Source organism: Arachis hypogaea, chromosome 20, assembly GCF_003086295.3.
Source record: "Arachis hypogaea cultivar Tifrunner chromosome 20, arahy.Tifrunner.gnm2.J5K5, whole genome shotgun sequence".
NCBI classification, from domain to species: domain Eukaryota; kingdom Viridiplantae; phylum Streptophyta; class Magnoliopsida; order Fabales; family Fabaceae; genus Arachis; species Arachis hypogaea.
Window position 1 is genome coordinate 127,438,418 of NC_092055.1, and position 17,591 is coordinate 127,456,008.

Consider the following 17,591-nt stretch of genomic DNA (forward strand, 5'->3'; position numbering starts at 1 on the left):
AATTTCTAGTTATCAATGCTTAAACTATTAGGCCAACTTAGTTAAACTTAATTTTCAAAATAATTTTATCATGTTACATTACCGCGAAAGAAAGTAATCTATTTTCAATACTTCAAAATTCATATACACAAACTTTTATACATCATTACATCAAAATTAAAATATATATATTAGCTTCAGCTTTTTTCATTAAAATAGCCTGACATTTTTGTAAACAGAGCTTCATGCGGGAAAAAGAAAAAAGAGCTAATTAACCATTTAAAGAACCTTAACTAGATTGAAAATAACCGATTTTTTCAAACAATTTATAAATTGTAACCTTTTTCTATTTGGGTTCTGGTTTTATAAATACTAGTTTTTTTAACTGGCTAACCAAAACCCGTTTCTAATGAATCCCTAATTCCTGAACCAAACAAAATTCGTATGCAGTTGATTTTAATAGTAGTAGATCACTATAAGCATTGAATACTGTTATTGTAATGTTGACACTCAAGACCAACTTGTATTGCTATTTCCACATATTTTGGATTTGGATAAGAATAGAGGAGTTGCATAGCATAAAGTGTTCTCTATTTTCTTCAAGAACCTCGTTTACGAATTTAAATCCTCTAAAATAAAAAAAGTTGATAAAATGATAAAAATAAAAGATTAATTACCATTACTTTTGTAACTTCTATAAAATGTGTATCCCACTATTTAAGAGTGATTAACTGGTTTACTATGGTTAGTCAAAGACTGAACTTACAGAACAATTATGCGATCCTAATTTAAATACACAACTAGAATGCTCTCTAAGTTTTAAAAATTCTCTAAAGTCCTAATTATACATAAAGACTAACATAATTTTTTTTCCATATATTTTTGTTCATCCTTATACATATAAACACATTATCTATGGGCTTTACATGTCCAATGAGATTCCCTACAAGAAGGAAGTACTCATGGGATTGGCAAAGTAATGCTCGAGACATATCCACTTTGATTGATTGGATTTTCGTCCAATAAGATTCTGTAGTATGGAGGGGGGACCAAATCTTTCTTGATGCATCTTCCTCACAATTAAGTGTTTATCCAAAACCATCAATTCCAATAGTGTTCTACAGCTCTGTGAGAAGCACAAAATCAGCATTTACTCTTAAGCAAGAGTGCCACAAACATAATTATAAGCAAAATCAGGATCAGCAGGATGAAAAAGAAAAACAAATTATATCAGCACCAACAATGATAAGATAATTGGCATCTTCAAGCATAGAAACAAACCCTTTTAACTTAAGGAGTAATGAAATATACACGAAAGGGTCCCTAACTAATTATATATAATCCCATCATAACCATTCACTTCTCTTCATTTTCCCTCCACTGTTCTCTTCCCATTCCATGCCATATCTCAAATGATTTGTATAGGTAACTTTTCCATTAATGTATGGCTTTTTAACATTTAGTTAACAAGAATGTAAGCTTCATGAATCTGACAATGCTATTGTGTACTACTCCAATCATGCACCGTGCCCATAGACGAGATTAGACTTTACACCCTTTCAAATAACGCCTTCAACTTTAGCACTATCAATTGGGATACTCTTTATATGATCTATTTTTGTGTTGGAACATCTATATTAATTAAGTAATTATTATATTAGTGATATAATTTAATAACGACTAAAACCTAAGTAATATACACATCAGGATTTTGCATAATTTTGAAACTAGAGAGGTGTGATGGCAGGTTTCAGTATAATCTCATGGGAACGGGGATATGATATAAAGCTTATCTTGGAGCTTTAAAGAAAAATTCATGGATTCCAGAGAACAAAAGCACATGTAGGTAAATATTTCATCCAACAGGAACACAGAGACACTTTTCCCTGACTCAGGTCATTATCATTCATACAGATTATATGATCTAAACAATTGTCTAAGTTCGGTTGAATACCTGTGGATTCAGCGCATGCATCTGACGTAGAATATCACCCTAACAAGATACACAATGAAAAAGTCAGCCGATATTTTTGTTTATTATGCAAGCACTAATTTTTAAGATAAGCAAGGGTGTCAGCATGGATTACAATCTTTCAATCAAAATAAAGATTGCACATACCTCCAACATTCCTGGGTTTTGCATCACTATTCCAAGGATACGGCGTCTGAGACCATTGTAGACAATGCTGTTGATGGTCCCATCTCCATTGATCCACGGCAATATTGGCACACACAGTTCACCAGAAGAGAATTTCTGTGTGTCTTTTACATTATCAACACTGGAATCAATAAGTCTATCTTCAACAAAGCCTTCATTCCTATCGCAAGCTTTACTTTTAGGCTTCTCATCACCAAGTGGAAGATTAAGAATTGTCACTTTGTGAAGATTACGTCTATGACCACTTTTCTCAATGGTCTTTGGTGATGAAGGATGCACAGTACCTTGATTTAAACCACATACAGGTGTCAAAAAGTACTTGTGACGGTATAAAGCATCAACAACACGAACAGAATCAAAAGCATTGACCTGCAGAGAAACGAGAATATTATTAGATATAAAAGAGAAAGAAACTAAAATTTTAAAACTGAATATGAATAACATACTAAAACCGCCAGCATGAGAGTAAATCAACATAATTTCCCCAAAAAGGGAAAAACTTATCATTTCTGGTAATAAGCTTAAATTTCTACTGTTGTTAATAACTCCAGCAAATCTCAACAACCAGTCCCAATTCCTTTCATATATAGTTTCAAAATAACAAAAGGAGTATCAGCCTGTTTGGTTTAAGTCTCAAATGGGAAAACACGATTTGCAATGCTCTCTTTCCCAAAGCTTCCTCTCACAAGAGTTCCCCAAAGCCACTTTCGCTCAACAAAATTCAAGAGAACACAGAAAATACAGAGAAGAAAAACAATAAACAAAAACAAAAGATAACAGTATTGAAGAGTCCAACATGGGAAAATGCAAAAGGAAACTATCTGATCAATGAACATAGCAGTACTTTCTGTATATTTTCATTACTGTTTGCACTCCCTAAATTAGTCTTGGGATGTGCATGGTGCAAATTGTGTTTTATCTGCAACCAAATTTTGGCGAAAGCTTGGATTATGTTTGAACAGGATTTTGAGTCTCAAACCTTTGGACTGAGTAAAAACAAAAAAGATTGCTTTTTTTATTGGATCAATCCATGGTTTGGAATAATCAAAACATGCTATAAACTGTTGGAATGGAATGAGGAAAGGAGAAACCTTAAAGGCTTGACCAAATGCCTGAAGAACATCAACAAGCAGTCCATCTACTTCTGCTCCTGAAATGTATAAAGCAAAATACCAATACACAACATCAAATAAGTTAAATAACTGACTTTTTTATAACAGCTTTAAGTCAATCATATACTTGGTTACATCTCATGGCATATATACCTGGCAAGTTTATAATTTGGGAGATTTCCCCCATGCTTAACCCTTGATCACCAGCATTTTGGATAGCAGCATAAACAACCCTGAAGACCTCAGCACAGATGACACATTCTTGTTCTTGATTAGAAGGAACAAACATCAATCGCTTTGCATAGCCTACCATAGCTTCCCACGGTGATTCAATATGGTTTTCTTCCACAGGTACTGTATCACAAGAGTTAAAGACTTCCAACATTTGGTCAGGACCTGAATTGTTACAGTTTTCATCGGTGTTTAGTTTGGAGCTCTTCTCAAAAGGTTGGTTGTCGTTGTTATTATCTTCAAGCAAATCTAAAATATCAGCCCTTGACATTGTTGTGCAGTGTACAGAAATGACAATACCCGGGAAACCTTTCTCCCGACGAGAAATTATTTCACCTTCAACATCAGATTTGCGCTTTGTGTTCCTCAGGTCTTCAGCCTCTCCAACACCATTATCTGGTAAGCATGGTGAAATTGAAAGTTCACCCGACGAGACTAAGGCAAACAACTGAAAAATGTCACCACATTGAAGATCTTCAGCAAGATTGGTACCCATTTCCTTCAGGACTTTGTCTCTTTCTTGTAGCCACAAAGAAAATTTAACTGCTCGCTTTGCAGTATTAAATGGAAATGGTGACTTGGAAACACACTGCAGAAACTGCTGTGATAGTTCAAAACGTTCTCTACCGTTGCCGCCAACCTATCAAATACCAACACAGATGCATAATACATTGAGATTGTCTATATATAACAGTAAGAGAGGGTAAGAAGGTGAAAAAGATAAATCAGGTAGACAAAATCTTGAAAGTTAGAGTCAAATCAAATTAAAATAGGTGGCAGAAATCACAAATATATATATATATATATATATATATATATATATATATATATATATAAAAAACAAACTTTTAAGCTACTCAGGTTCAAGGGCATTCCTAGGAATGTGCTCATGGTAGGTTGTCCAATAACCCTTTTAGCTCAAAGGAAGATGTCTGCTACAATTAGCAACAATTATCAGTGGTATAAATAATAGTTAAAGTGAATCTTACTAAACCTAAGAAATAATTGTAAACCTTCCTCAGGGACAAGGGGCAGAACGGCCTGCCCCTTACAATGGCTACCTATTTGCCATCTATTAATGTCTGAATGTGGCTGGCACTTGCCAATGATTTTTAAATAAACTTCTTAGCTTCAATGAATAATTTAACAAATAAAAAGGAACCTATGGTCAAGCTTATGGGGGCATCATGACGTTTAAGCACATAGGTATTTCATTCATACTAGATAATCTTGTAATCCCTTATCTGCATGCATAAAAACAGTTGTTTTTTGACTGAATTAACTTAACATTCGCCTAGATCTCACTCAACAACTTTCGACATATAACCATGTTTAGCTGCAATTGACTTTTGACTTTATATTCAATCAGAAAAAGACAGCAAAATTCTCCCATCATTTTATTCCCCATAATTAAGCCTTCTAGAGATAATCAATCAAACACGAGCCAGTACATACAGAAACAAAATATATGAATATTTGATGCATATATCATTAGTTTACATGATGATTGATGTAGGCTTGACATGAACAAGTATCGGTATAGGGTGCATGATCACCAACACATGCAAGAAATATTAACTATTGCAGAATGAGAGACATTTACCATGATTTTCTTCTCTCTAAGGTAGTTAAAAGCAGCAAATAAATCATGCTCTGAGTAACGCCGAAGAATGTCTGCTAGTAAACTTGGTGCCTGTGGACTTGAGGAGGTACTCAAAAAAACAAGCTTAAATAGCTCCACGGCATTTGAAATGGCCAATGATTTGTACACTTGTCCATATACATTAGTACTGTTACTCAGAAACCTCTTAAAATTTTTATCAAGGCGGCGGCGTGACCTTTGGGCAGAAGAGGTTTGGCTCTTTCCATGATGGCTTTGAGTAATCTCACTAGGAATGGCCGATACAGTGTCTTCATTTTCTTGGGACTCCTGCTAAGAAAAATTATTCTTTTAGTAACCCAGCTTCCAAAATAAGTTAAGACTGTACAGCATAAAGCAAATAATAATAGCTTCGTCCAAGCACAGTGAAAGGGAAAGCATTAACTATTCATTATAAAAAAATAGATGACGGAAATAAGGTAAATCTCATTAAGTCTTTTTTATAAACACTTTGAAGACATGGCTTGATATTATTATTGTAGGTATTAGAGAATTACATATCCATCAGCATCTGCATTTGCATCTGACAACCCTTCATATTGAGGCTGAACTTTCTTGGAGGAGGCATCTAGCTTAGCCATCATCTTGTAGCGAAGAATGTCCTCAAGAGCGTTCTTGATAGTTTTGTTCTCAAAGTCATCCCAAGGCTCTCCATTTAGGCTTGGCATTTGAATTCCAATATCAGGTCCAAAATTATTAACACCTTTACTGGACTGGGACCTCACAAGTTCCCTGCAATCATCTTTCTTCAATGACAAATTCTGGGACATCTCCAGCTGCTCTGCATATCGTTCACCGAGAATGTTACAGAGTCTATTCACAGCTTTCCTAACTCTTTCGTTACTATTCAATAAATTCATTCTTCTCATGCAGACTCTTGGAGGCGCTGGGAGATCTGGAACTGATGTCCAATCCATGCGATGATATTTTGCACCAAGAGCAGCACGATGTCTAACATATTGAATCACCAATTGTCTGAAATAAGATATAGAGATATTCTTGATTCTTAGGCAACAAAGGAGAGGAAGGAGGGGTAGACGATTTTCAAAACAATAAAATGGATAGACAAAGTGAAAAAATGCAATTTCTTTCTACATACTACTGTAGAAAGGCCACATGACCCTGTCAGTATTCTCATTTCCATTAATAAATTTCTTTTTTCTAAAATTAAAGTAATAAGCCCAATGCCAGTGTCACTGATTTAAACTTGCATTTCATGCCCGATAAATACTTGTAAAAAGTATTATACTCATGATTTTCAAACAATCTAAAAATTCATGTAACAGCTTCATCAAAGCAACCTTGAATATATAAATGATCCATCCATATTCAAAGAACCATTATTTCACGCACCCTCAAACACTCAATGCAATATTCATTTGAATTATCATTGAATAGATTGACAAATTTTTTCTCTTACCTATCAGCTTTGTCTGACCATGCAAATCTCCTTTGCCGTCTTGGCTTCATTTTGGATGAGACACACTGGCTAATAAGGGGACAATCTTGAGAACCCTCTTCAGAATGAACATCGTCCTCAAATTCTTGAGTATCATTGACATGCTCTCCAGAATCAATACCCAGATTGTCTTCTTCCATATGCATCTCAATATCAGCAGCTTCAATTCTTGCATGCTTTTCTGGCCTCAGCTCTGTAGAACTATATTTCCTACCCATTCCTTGAAGTGAACTATTCTCTTTCCTTTCATCTTTGAACTTTTTAATGTAATGGCGCCGCTTAATAGAATACACACTAAGAACCTGCTAGTGGAAAAATATGAATTCAAAAGTAATATTGAGAGAGAGAGAGAGAGAGAGAGAGAGGGGGGGGGGGGGGGGACAGCAGCCACTCATTCAACAAGTTAACATTTTCCTTTACACTCTTATAATTGAATGCATATAACTTAGCCCCAAATCCTAACTCATGGATTGAGGGTTTTCCCAAGCTTATAAACTATTTACACAAACAAAAATATTAAAATCTATCAAATGCATTTCCACCAAGTCACTGACAGTTCTCAGTATCATATATGAACCTTATCTTTCTAAAATTCTATAAAATATCACATTCAACAGCAAATTGGACCATGCTGCTTTTTACAGTAACTTTTTTCTTATGTTCTTCTTTCCTTCTTTGTATTTATGAGGATAACTTTTTTTCCTCTCAATCTGCACTCTATCTTTTTCATCTCAAAGGGATCCTAGAGCAATGAAATTCCTCATCATAATTGACCAAGTAGTTTTCTTGTCCATTATGCAGTCATGATGATGAACACTTAACAATTTACCTAAGCAATCTCTAGAAGAGATAAATAACAAAAGCAATGTCTAGAGCTTGCAACATACTGACCTGCTCCAAGGTAAGATTCAGATCCTTTGCAATCTTCTCACAGTCCCTATAAGATATTCTTTCACCGAGATCATCCTTTGCCACATGCTTTAAAAGTGCATCACGTTGTTCAGCTGTCATAAGACGAGTTGATGCCCATGAACGGAATCGAAAAACCTAATATTGTAAACCAGAAAAAAAAAAAGTTTTAGAGTTTAAACTGAAATTGTAACAAAAAAATCGAAAGCCATCAAAGTAGAGAAGCCTTGAAATCACCCACTGAGACACTTGCAGATTACCTCGTGAACAACACATCCAGGAAATGCATATGTCGCAGCTTTTGGATCAGCAGCAGCATAGCAATACTCCAACGTTTGCCAATATTCATCAACTGCATCTCTATTAGACAAGACAAAATCATGCCTGATTCTTGGTCGAAGATCATGGGACATAAAGTTTAGAGAAGTTGCGTCACTTGAAAGGGGTTCCTCAATGTACGGCTTAAGCTCCAACATGTGGGAAAAAGTATGTGCCATGTTCACTTCATCTCTAGATTGCATATCAGCTACGATCCGAATCAACTACATAAATATATCTTTGTCAAGAATAATTCACTTTCTACAAGGTAATGGTAAATGGTAATCTTATTTATATTGACCATCTAATATTGTGTTTGCTTAAAACTTCCCACCTTCTACTTCCGACTACTTTGCACCATTCGCTGCATTTTCCTTTCAAAAACTACCTTTTACAATGGATAAAACAAAAGTGCACTTATCCCAAATACAACATATCCGTAAGTAACAACTAAGATCAACAAAATTAGTTAATAACTTTAGTTCTCCTGCAGACAAGATGTATTCAGAGAAAAGACGCACAGAATCCTTACCTAGGACTAAATAACTCCATATAAGAACAACTTAAATACATAAAAGTTTTAGGAAGCCATGAGCAGGAACTAGGAATAAGTTTCAGAATTTTTTTTAAAAAAGAAATGTACAAGTTTTTTTTTTTCCCAGATAAATTGGATTATGATAAAATTAAAACAACTCAGCATTAAGTGATGGCCATTCTTTTCCTGTTTCCTTGAGTACCCCATTATCATTTTGCTGAAACAACACAGCATATCAAGCAGAAAAGACATTAATCACATTCACTTTTACTGTGGCCAAGTAATTTTTACTCTGATCATATCAATTTTCAACCATGTTTTTACAATTCCTCCACCACTGTTTCCAGTCTTCTCAGCTCACAAAGGCAATTTAAATTTTAAAGTACCAACTAGGGGAATTTATTCTAAAGGGGGCAAGGAGATAAAATACAGATAAAAAATAATATAGAAATCATAAAAAGGATGATACTACACCGAAGTGAAAAATGTACCTTTAAACGCCTTAAAATGTCAATAACTTTCGACAACCTTCCAGTTGCATTAGTGTCCATTAAACAATTGTAGTCCCTGGTAGAAATATCAGATAGGCGTATACCCATCTTGCACTTTTCAATCATTTCTTCAAACTTTTGAGTGGAGCCAACAACTTGTAAGAATAGTTCAACTGGAATTGCTTTGATAACAGTTTCCAAAGAAAATAATTTGCTACTACTATGAGGATTATTATTCAGTTCGTAAATACATTTTTCATTTGATAAAGGATCATCATGGCTTGCTGACCCATGCAAATAATCCCAAAGAAAAGTATGGAGAAGTTTTGCACGAATCATTTTTGCCAACACAAATCCATTAGCACGCATAACATCTGCTTTGCTGGCCCCTGAATCTGGAGCTACATGGATTTTAGTTTTCTGAATATCCTCCATTACGGGTATCGATTCATCATCTTTTTTATGAGACATACTTTTGCTGCGAAGTTCCATATCAAATGATCTCACTCTATCTTGAATTGCATCAAATAGTTCAGGCGTTAGATTTATGGATGGATGCACAACTACAATACAATCTTTAGTCTTGGAATATTCAGTAACTACAGGGGAATGTACTGTTATGCATTTGCATAGCCCATGCTCCTGAAGCTTATTCAATATTCGATCTATAGTTTTGCGGTCCACCTGAGACTTATACTTATATTTCTCTAAGCTAGTAAGCCACCTACTCATCTCAGATCTCAAAATGAACCTTTCATTCTGCAAAAAAGAAATGAAGAACATTACTTTTAGAAACTGATAATTTTTTTGGATAAAAAACTGAGAATATAAATTTTAGGCAATAAACTTTTGTTCTAGACCATTTTTATGAGCATTAGGATTAGGAAGGCAGAAAATGACATACCTTGAGTCTTTCTAGTATCCTATTTGCCCTTCGATTGCTGTCCACAGTGAAAGAGTAACTTGTATATCTTTTATTTAATCCATTTTTTGAAACACTATATTGCATAGCTGATGATGCAACATCTGCATCCGTTGATAAACTAACCAAATCGCGCTTGGTATTGGAAACAGTGCCCAGGGGGTCAAGGGCTACCTCTTGCAAGTTTGTTGGTATTCCTTCAGACTCAACATTTCTTGGAGATTCACAAGATACTCCAGCACCTTGTTCAATATCTTTGAATTCGGCAGGGTCAGGTAGTCTACCATGAGAAGTTGAAGTGTCAAATTCAGATGCTGATTTAGAAGAACTGTTGGGTACGTGATCAAAAATTTTATTTTCTTCAAGTTTGTGAAAAAGCCCAGCTTCTGGTTCACAATTGAAATTTTTAGATGTCCAAACACGAATTGTCTTGGATTTTGAGTCTTGCACTTGCTGCACTTTCATTCCAAATCTATGACAAAATTGTATTAGCCGAATGTGGTTCTTTTTTAGATCAATCCCAAGCCTCTCACATACCTGTAGAAGAGAAACATGAAATTTCCAATTAAGATATGAAATCATTTGGTTGCCGCTATTAAAAAAAGTGCTTTGGATTTCGAGGTAACTTATCAAGGTGGAAACAGGTCAAAGGTTGCATTCAAAATAAGAGTAATTTAAAGAAAGATTTACACAAAAATACCCTCATGGAATGAAGAGATCAAAACCTTCTTTAGGGCTAGAGACAAACATACAGCATCAATGAGTAGTCTTAGATATAATGGTGGGTAACAAGGACTAAACATTATACCACACAGGCATAAGATTTTACACCAATACAATGTCAAGAATCAATTCTGCCAAACACTTGAGCTCTCCACTGAAAGCCAGTGAGTTGCTCGACATAAATACCATCCAAATAATTTTCTATGATTCAGATTTTATGTAGATTACTCCTGGTGCTTTTAACTTAAGAACTCAAGAAATTCTATGCCCTATCCATGCTTCAATTTGAATGAGAGAGAGAGAGAGAGAGAGAGAGAGAGAGAGAGAGAGAAATTCTATGCCCTATCCATGCTTCAATTTGAATGGGTAGCGAGAGAGAGATATGACTTAGAAATGCCCAATGAACAATTACAAAGCTTATATACAATAGCAGGGATGACTTCTAGAGGAAGCTACTCTAAAGATGGTATAATGAATTTCGGTGTTAAGTAATTACAGCTGGATACACCGGGCAGTCCTACCCGGCAGAGTTAGTTACTGTTGTGATAACCCTCTTAGTCTGCCTAGGCTTTCATAGCTTACTCTATTAAGATAACTTAATCCTATGGTATATATTTATCCTAACAGGTCTTACATAGCATAATAAACAGGGCCTGCTATCCTAAAGGCCTGAAAATAATTTTTTACTAACATTCGCAGCTTTCCACATGTCTCAGAAAAAGGAAAATATAAGAATTAAATATGCACCTCCTTGAAAGTAATGCCACTTGATCCTGCAGCATCAATCATATCGAATATTTGATGCTCAATAGGTAGCTCCACAAACTGATCAATGACGCATACTTTCCCAAAGTTTGAGTTTTTATCTTCATTTGCAGATCCAGTAGTTACTGGTTCAACAAGCCGTAGACAAGACTCAACCTGCAAACAAGTAAAATTATTGTTGTATTATCACAAAAACCATGAAAATAAGATCCCTATTAAAATCATATTTTACCAAATGAAATTAGAAGCTAAGAATCAAAGAAAAGTCATTATATACTAGTATAAGCTAACTAACCTTGCCATTCACCTTAGCATCAAACAGTTCCGCAACATTATCTGCTTTCAACCGGCGACAAAGCTGCTCACACAGAATAATAAGAGAAATAAGGCAATCAAGAACCACATAACAGAAAAGTTAATCATAACTTTAGGAAGTTTAATGTTAGAGAATATACTGTTCTCCAAATCCTTTGTTTAGGACGTGATCCAAAATACCCAAGTTCCTTCTTAATCTCAGATGCAAGAAGAACCTTCAAGATAACCAACAAAACAATATTAGCACAAAAAAGTTTATCTGACCAATAAAAAATAATGAGTACTAAACAAAATAAGAACCTTGCCATTAGCTTTTGCAAGTTTGTCACAAATAGCTTTCATTTGAGGTGCATAATCTTTAAGAAGAACATCTGTTTGAAGTGAATTTCCCTCTGCATCCTCGTCATCATCCTCAGGGTTGTTTGATTTGGTTATTTGTAGTTCAAACCTCTGATTTGATTCAAGTTTCTTAGCATAGCGACGCAAGTACACTAAATGGGTAGATACACATGGATAATTCTTGGAATCCCCATGAGTGGAGATTTGCTTCTTCTTTTCGATAGCAGGGTGCTTGACAACTAAGCCTTGGCACTCGAGACTTCTCAGCACATAATGAAAGTTATTCCCATCAATGTTCAATTGTTTAGCAAGGTTGCTTTGAGTAATGCCATTGGCCTTGACACTAGCCAGAAGGTGGAGGACACGCATTTGAGCTTGTTGGAGAGATGGGGAATCATAGAGTCCCATGAAGTTGTCAACAAGGCTCTTTTGAGCAATGATCTTCAAATTGAGCTCGTTGGCATCTTCAAGCTCCGAGGAAGTGGGTTGGGGCTCAAACCGCAGAGTAGGGATGTTGAGGAGGTTGGTCCATATGTCCCTTTTGATGGCAGGAGAGAGTTGGATGCCGGAGGACAAGAGGAAAGGCGAGCCTTCAAGCTTGTCCCACAGTGCAGCAAGAGTGATTCCATCTTCAAGGTGGCCACATATCTCTTCCACTGCTGCATTGATAACCAAGTCCATTCTCTCCTTAAACCTCAGTGCCTATTTTCCCTGAGATTAATACCCTTTTCGTAATCAATCGATGTATCATGTACTCTCTAGGAGTATAACTCGGGTTCTCCCCTGTTGTAGTATGTCACTACCACTACACCAACACTTGTTATTTCAATGACTAGTTTGATTGAACTACCATCATCATTGCAATTTGGATAATGTCACAAAAATAAAAATGCATAAGATTATAACTAAAAAAGAAGCATTTGTTCAAAAAGAAAAACACTTGAATTTCAACAAATTTAAAGCACGGAATTAGCAAGGTCATTGATGCAAGCAAGAAATATTGTGTTCTACTGAGAAGAGAGGGCGTGAAGCAACGACATGCGAGGTGGTTGAGGGAAAAATCAGGAATAAAAAGAAATTAAGAACAGAGAAACAATTGTAACAGAAATCAGAAACAAGTGGAGAACAAAAACTCACGATAAGGAAGAAAAAATTGTGTAGATGGCGGGGCAGCAAGGAGTGGCTGCACAAGACGGAGCAGCTGCACGAGACGGATTTACTTTACAAAGGGTACGTTTCTTTTTTAACAAAATTTTCTTTTTAATTTAAATAGTTTTTGCTAACAAACTCCTGCATGTATGGATTAAGGTTATTTTTCATGAACTGATGAACTTTTTTTAATTTTTAAATATTTTATATAATAAATATATATTTTGAAAATTTGAAATTTTTTACGGTGCAATTAGTCTATTTTTTATTTCATGTTTTTGTTTTTCGTGTTTTATGTTTTTATAATATTATAAAAAATAAAAATAATGAAAATAACAATCTTGTTTTCATTATTTTAAATTTTTTGTACAAATTTAAAAATATTAAAACTAAAAACAGAAACCAAACAGACCTTAATTTTCTAATACAAACATTTTACATTTAACTAAGGACACTTGTTAGCTAATTTCTAATTTAAAGATCACTTTTCACTTATTGATATAAATTTTATAAATAATAAATTTAAAATAAGTTAATTTTAAATAGAATAACTTATGATATATACTTAATGATAATTTTTTATTTTCAGTTATATAAAAAAATTAAGTGGTAAAACATTTAAAATAAGAGTAATACTGCAAATAATTTTTTAAAAAAATTTAGTAGAACAATTTGGTCTCTAAAATAGAATCATCAACTCTTTGTTTCTTTTGGCAAATTAGTCTATTGTGAAACTTTAATAAAATTTTGAGGTATTGTTCAGAAAAATAAACTTTGCCAATTAGACTCATTTGTGTCTTTTGTATTACGGGCTGACCTATTACCAAAGCCAGATTTTCTTAAAAAGTTAAGGTCTCCTTATTATGCACAAATTATTTTTATAATGGGCAATGGTGTTTGTAATGCATGTTCTTAAAAAGTTTTTACTGCTATTTTGTCAGTCACAATAACTATTCCTAGTATTATTAGAGACACTTATTTCTATATTAAAAACCCCAACTCCTCTCGATTCTCTACCTTCTGATTATCTGAAGAGTTATATTATTCTTTGGTCTATTATTGCATTACAATATTCAAACTTTTCCATATTTTGGTGGAACATCAACAAATTTGATCCACTATCATCTATATATAAGATATTATTTTAAGTTGTATGATTGCTTCATTTCGTAATACATCTCTATTACAAGCAACAATAATGATATCTAATTAAAGCCAATGTATTTAGATTTAGAGTAAAAGGAGAAATTCCGGTTAAGGTAAACGACTGAGCACAATTTAACTTATGATGATTTATCTTAAAAACTTATCTTTTGACAGAAAAACATATATAAATGATATGGGAAAGTTTTGTGATTTAAAATAAATTGGAAGTGGAAACTTTAATCATCTTATTCAAAGAGCACAAAGAGTATGCAGCATTAAACAGCACACACTCAAACTTATCAGATTACAGGGGTCTAGATTTCCCTCCAAACAAAATCACTAGAATCTTCTCTCATTTTCTATTTTTTCGCCTAGAGATTTACAGAAAGATTACAGAACAAGCCCATAGCAATTTTCAACGAAGATTTTGAAGATAAGGACTTGTTAAGATTCTTAAGACGTGTTAAATCAGCTCAAATCCCTTCCTACTCTAGCAGTAATCTACTAATTCAATATACAAACAACAAACACAATCTATTTACACAGCAAAGGGAAAAGCTGTGATCCTATCAAATTAATTCATGCAATTTAATTAAGTCCTAACCAATAGTGAGGAAGAAACTTACAGCAGGATCCGTTGAAATGAAGAGTTCAACACTGAGAGATTTTAAAATCTGTAGTTCTGTACCTTTTCATCTTTCCTGAAACTGGGTTATGCAATGGTTCAAAATCAGAGCACATCCAAAACACAAAGGTTTCGGTTTGAAGAAAACAGAAGAAAACTCGGAAGTTGTTTGACAGAACACAACAGAACAAAATAGAAGAAAGTCAGATGCGACGGCAGAAAAAAACTCAGGATAAAACTCAGAACTCAGAAGACGCTATTGGCAGAACCAAGGGCAAGGAGGAGGCTTACCTCAATTGATGCGACGGCAGAACAACGACAAGAATGGGAGATCGAGGCAGAGAGATAGAAGTGCGAACCAGAGTGAAAACTTATAGCATTTTGACGAGCTCCGACGAGAGAAGAAGAGAACGAAAAAGAGATACTCCGGCGGCAAGAACGGGAGGTCGAGGCAGAGAGATAGAGGCGTGAATCAGAGTAAAGACACTTGAAGAGGCAGAGGTCCGACGATCTACCGGCGAGCTCCGGCGAGGGGCAGAGGAGAAGAGCTGTTGACGGCGGCGTACAGAGAAGAGCTGTTGAATGCTGAAGCTTTTGAAATTAGGTTTTTTTTTTATTTAATTTTAGTTTTAGTTTTAGTTAGGTCATTGAATTTGTTTGGTTGAATTTTTTTAAAAAAAAAATTAATTATCTTCTTTCAAGAGATTTTATAAAAAAATAAAAATAATTTTATGTTTAAATAATTAAATATTTTATTTGAAAAAATTTATTTATTTATTAATTATATTTAAGTATAATTATATAAAAATATTTTTTATTTATTTATTACGTAAAAATATTTTTTTAAAGAAAAAATATTTTTAAAAAAATATATAAATTGTAATTTTTAAAAATATATTTTTTTATTTTTTTTTTAGTGTTTTTATTTTTATTCTTCAAAATTTATACATATTAAAAAATTAAAAAAATTTTATTGATAAAAATTTTTTTTATCAATTTAATGGCTTTCAAACAAACATTAAGGGTTTGTTTGAATGAGCTTTTAAGAAAAGATCTTTTTTTTAAGTTATCTTTTGGACTTGTTTGGGTGAGCTTCTAAGAAAAAATCTTTTTTCGAGTTATCTTTTTTTAAAAGATCTTATAGAGAAGTACAAGTAATTTTATGTTTGGATATCTCATGTAAAAAGGTCTTTTTATCAATCAATTATGTTTGGGTATAACAATATAAAAGTATTTTTTGTTTATTTATTACATAAAAAACATCTTTTTTTTAAGGAAAAAAGATCTTTTAAAAAAAATGTAAATTACAGCTTCTCAAAAAAGATCTTTTTTTATTTTACTAGTGCTTTTACTTTTACTACTAGAAATTTGCCAAACACGTTAAAAAATGAAAAAAAAATCTTTTTTCATTGAAAAAAGATCTTTTTTTTAACAAAATAATGGCGTCCAAACATGCACTTTATCAAGAGATGTAAGAGTAATTTTATATTTGGATAACTCATGTAAAAAAAATTTTTTTTGTTTATTTATTATGTGAAAAATATTTTTTTTAAAGAAAAAAAATCTTTTAAAAAAAGATGTAAATTATAGCTTTTCAAAAAAAATGTTTTTTTTCTAATGCTTTTACTTTTATTATTAGAAATTTACTAATCACACTGAAAAATAAAAAAGATCTATTTTTATTAAAACAAGATATTTTTTATCAATTTAATAACACTTAAATAAGCACTAAAAATCGATTTTTTTAATTTAGCTTTAATTAACCAATTTTAAATAACGTGAATATAATTTTTAAATTTATTTTATTAAATTGGTTAACTATATTTTGCTTTTTTTTTTTTTTTAGTAAGGGGATTTTAGAGTTATGTTATGCTAGAGTTACGAGGTACTTACATGTTTAGTATAAATATGGAAGGTTTTTTTTTTTTTAAAAGGGTTAAGTACGATTTTGATATTTAAAGTAAGGGTTGAAAATTTTTTTCATTCTCAACTTTTTTTTTACTTATAAAATCGTTCTTAAGATTTAACTTAATTTTAAAATTATCCTTTTTACCAAAATTTTAATTTTTATTACTAAACTACCCTTAACTAAAAAAATATAAAATAAAATAAAAAAGAGAAAAACGGGATAAGGGATAGAGGAAAAGGAATGACGCTGGGAGGGGGGTTGTTTCCAAAGAAGAAGAGGGGGAACGGTATAACACCCTACCACACAGAGCTTTACATCTAAGGTGTAAAATAGAGGTGGCGAGACCCTACGATCTCTAAAATAAAATACATATATATATAATAATAGAAAGAATATAATATACGAAGAGCCTTGAAGAGTGGGTAAAAACAAAATTGAAAAAATTAAAACCACAACTCTCAGAAACAACGTAACTTGTGTACAAAGAAAGATAGAGTTCATAAACATAAATATATAGAAAGTAAGAATAGAGGGTCAAGAGTATAAAATAACAAGCTCCTAACTCAGCCTGCGAAGTTAAGACTGGCCGAAAAATATTTACATACATATATACTTAACCCCAAAACCCGAAATACATATATATAATAAATCCTAATTCTCCATAAACCTCTAAGAGGTGCAAAATAAAATAAGTTGTTAGGAGAGTTCTATACATATGATCATATATAAACTATACATCAAAATAAAGCCCCAAAATCCACTTCGCTGCAGAATTCCAGACGCCTAACGAGGTGCCTCTCGACCTGCATTTAAAAAATACAAATATCGTATGGGATGAGAACCAAG

At 33.3% G+C, this 17,591-nt stretch overlaps 1 protein-coding gene across 15 annotated transcripts; it reads right to left on the reverse strand.

The window, feature by feature from the left end:
• Positions 1–632: 632 nt before the first annotated feature.
• On the reverse strand, positions 633–15,519 carry LOC112785240 (uncharacterized). 15 transcript variants are annotated; one of them, XM_072229114.1, is made up of 18 exons: positions 15,128–15,519; positions 14,838–14,918; positions 11,883–12,721; positions 11,718–11,792; positions 11,558–11,620; positions 11,245–11,418; positions 9,757–10,311; positions 8,853–9,611; positions 7,769–8,050; positions 7,491–7,646; positions 6,561–6,901; positions 5,638–6,115; positions 5,084–5,410; positions 3,403–4,120; positions 3,229–3,287; positions 2,099–2,506; positions 1,934–1,972; positions 633–1,105 (listed from the first exon to the last, which is right to left on the reverse strand). In XM_072229114.1, exons 3-18 carry the CDS (start codon positions 11,883–11,885, stop codon positions 923–925), a joined length of 4,620 nt encoding a protein of 1,539 aa, XP_072085215.1. In that variant the 5' UTR covers positions 11,886–12,721; positions 14,838–14,918; positions 15,128–15,519; the 3' UTR covers positions 633–922. The 15 variants fall into 15 exon arrangements, with proteins under 15 accessions (XP_072085215.1, XP_072085211.1, XP_025684480.1 ...); XM_072229110.1 differs by having other exon boundaries at positions 5,084–5,413; XM_025828695.3 differs by having other exon boundaries at positions 11,878–12,627; positions 15,128–15,482.
• Positions 15,520–17,591: the final 2,072 nt, after the last annotated feature.

Coding starts and splice junctions, on each gene's coding strand:
- LOC112785240 (XM_025828690.3), bottom strand. CDS start 12,597: ATGGACTTGGTTATCAATGCAGCAGTGGAAGAGATATGTGGCCACCTT. Junction 7,647..7,768: donor CTGGATGTGTTGTTCACGAG/GTAATCTGCAAG, acceptor TTACAATATTAG/GTTTTTCGATTCCGTTCATG. Junction 1,106..1,933: donor TGCATGCGCTGAATCCACAG/GTATTCAACCGA, acceptor TGCTTCTCACAG/AGCTGTAGAACACTATTGGA.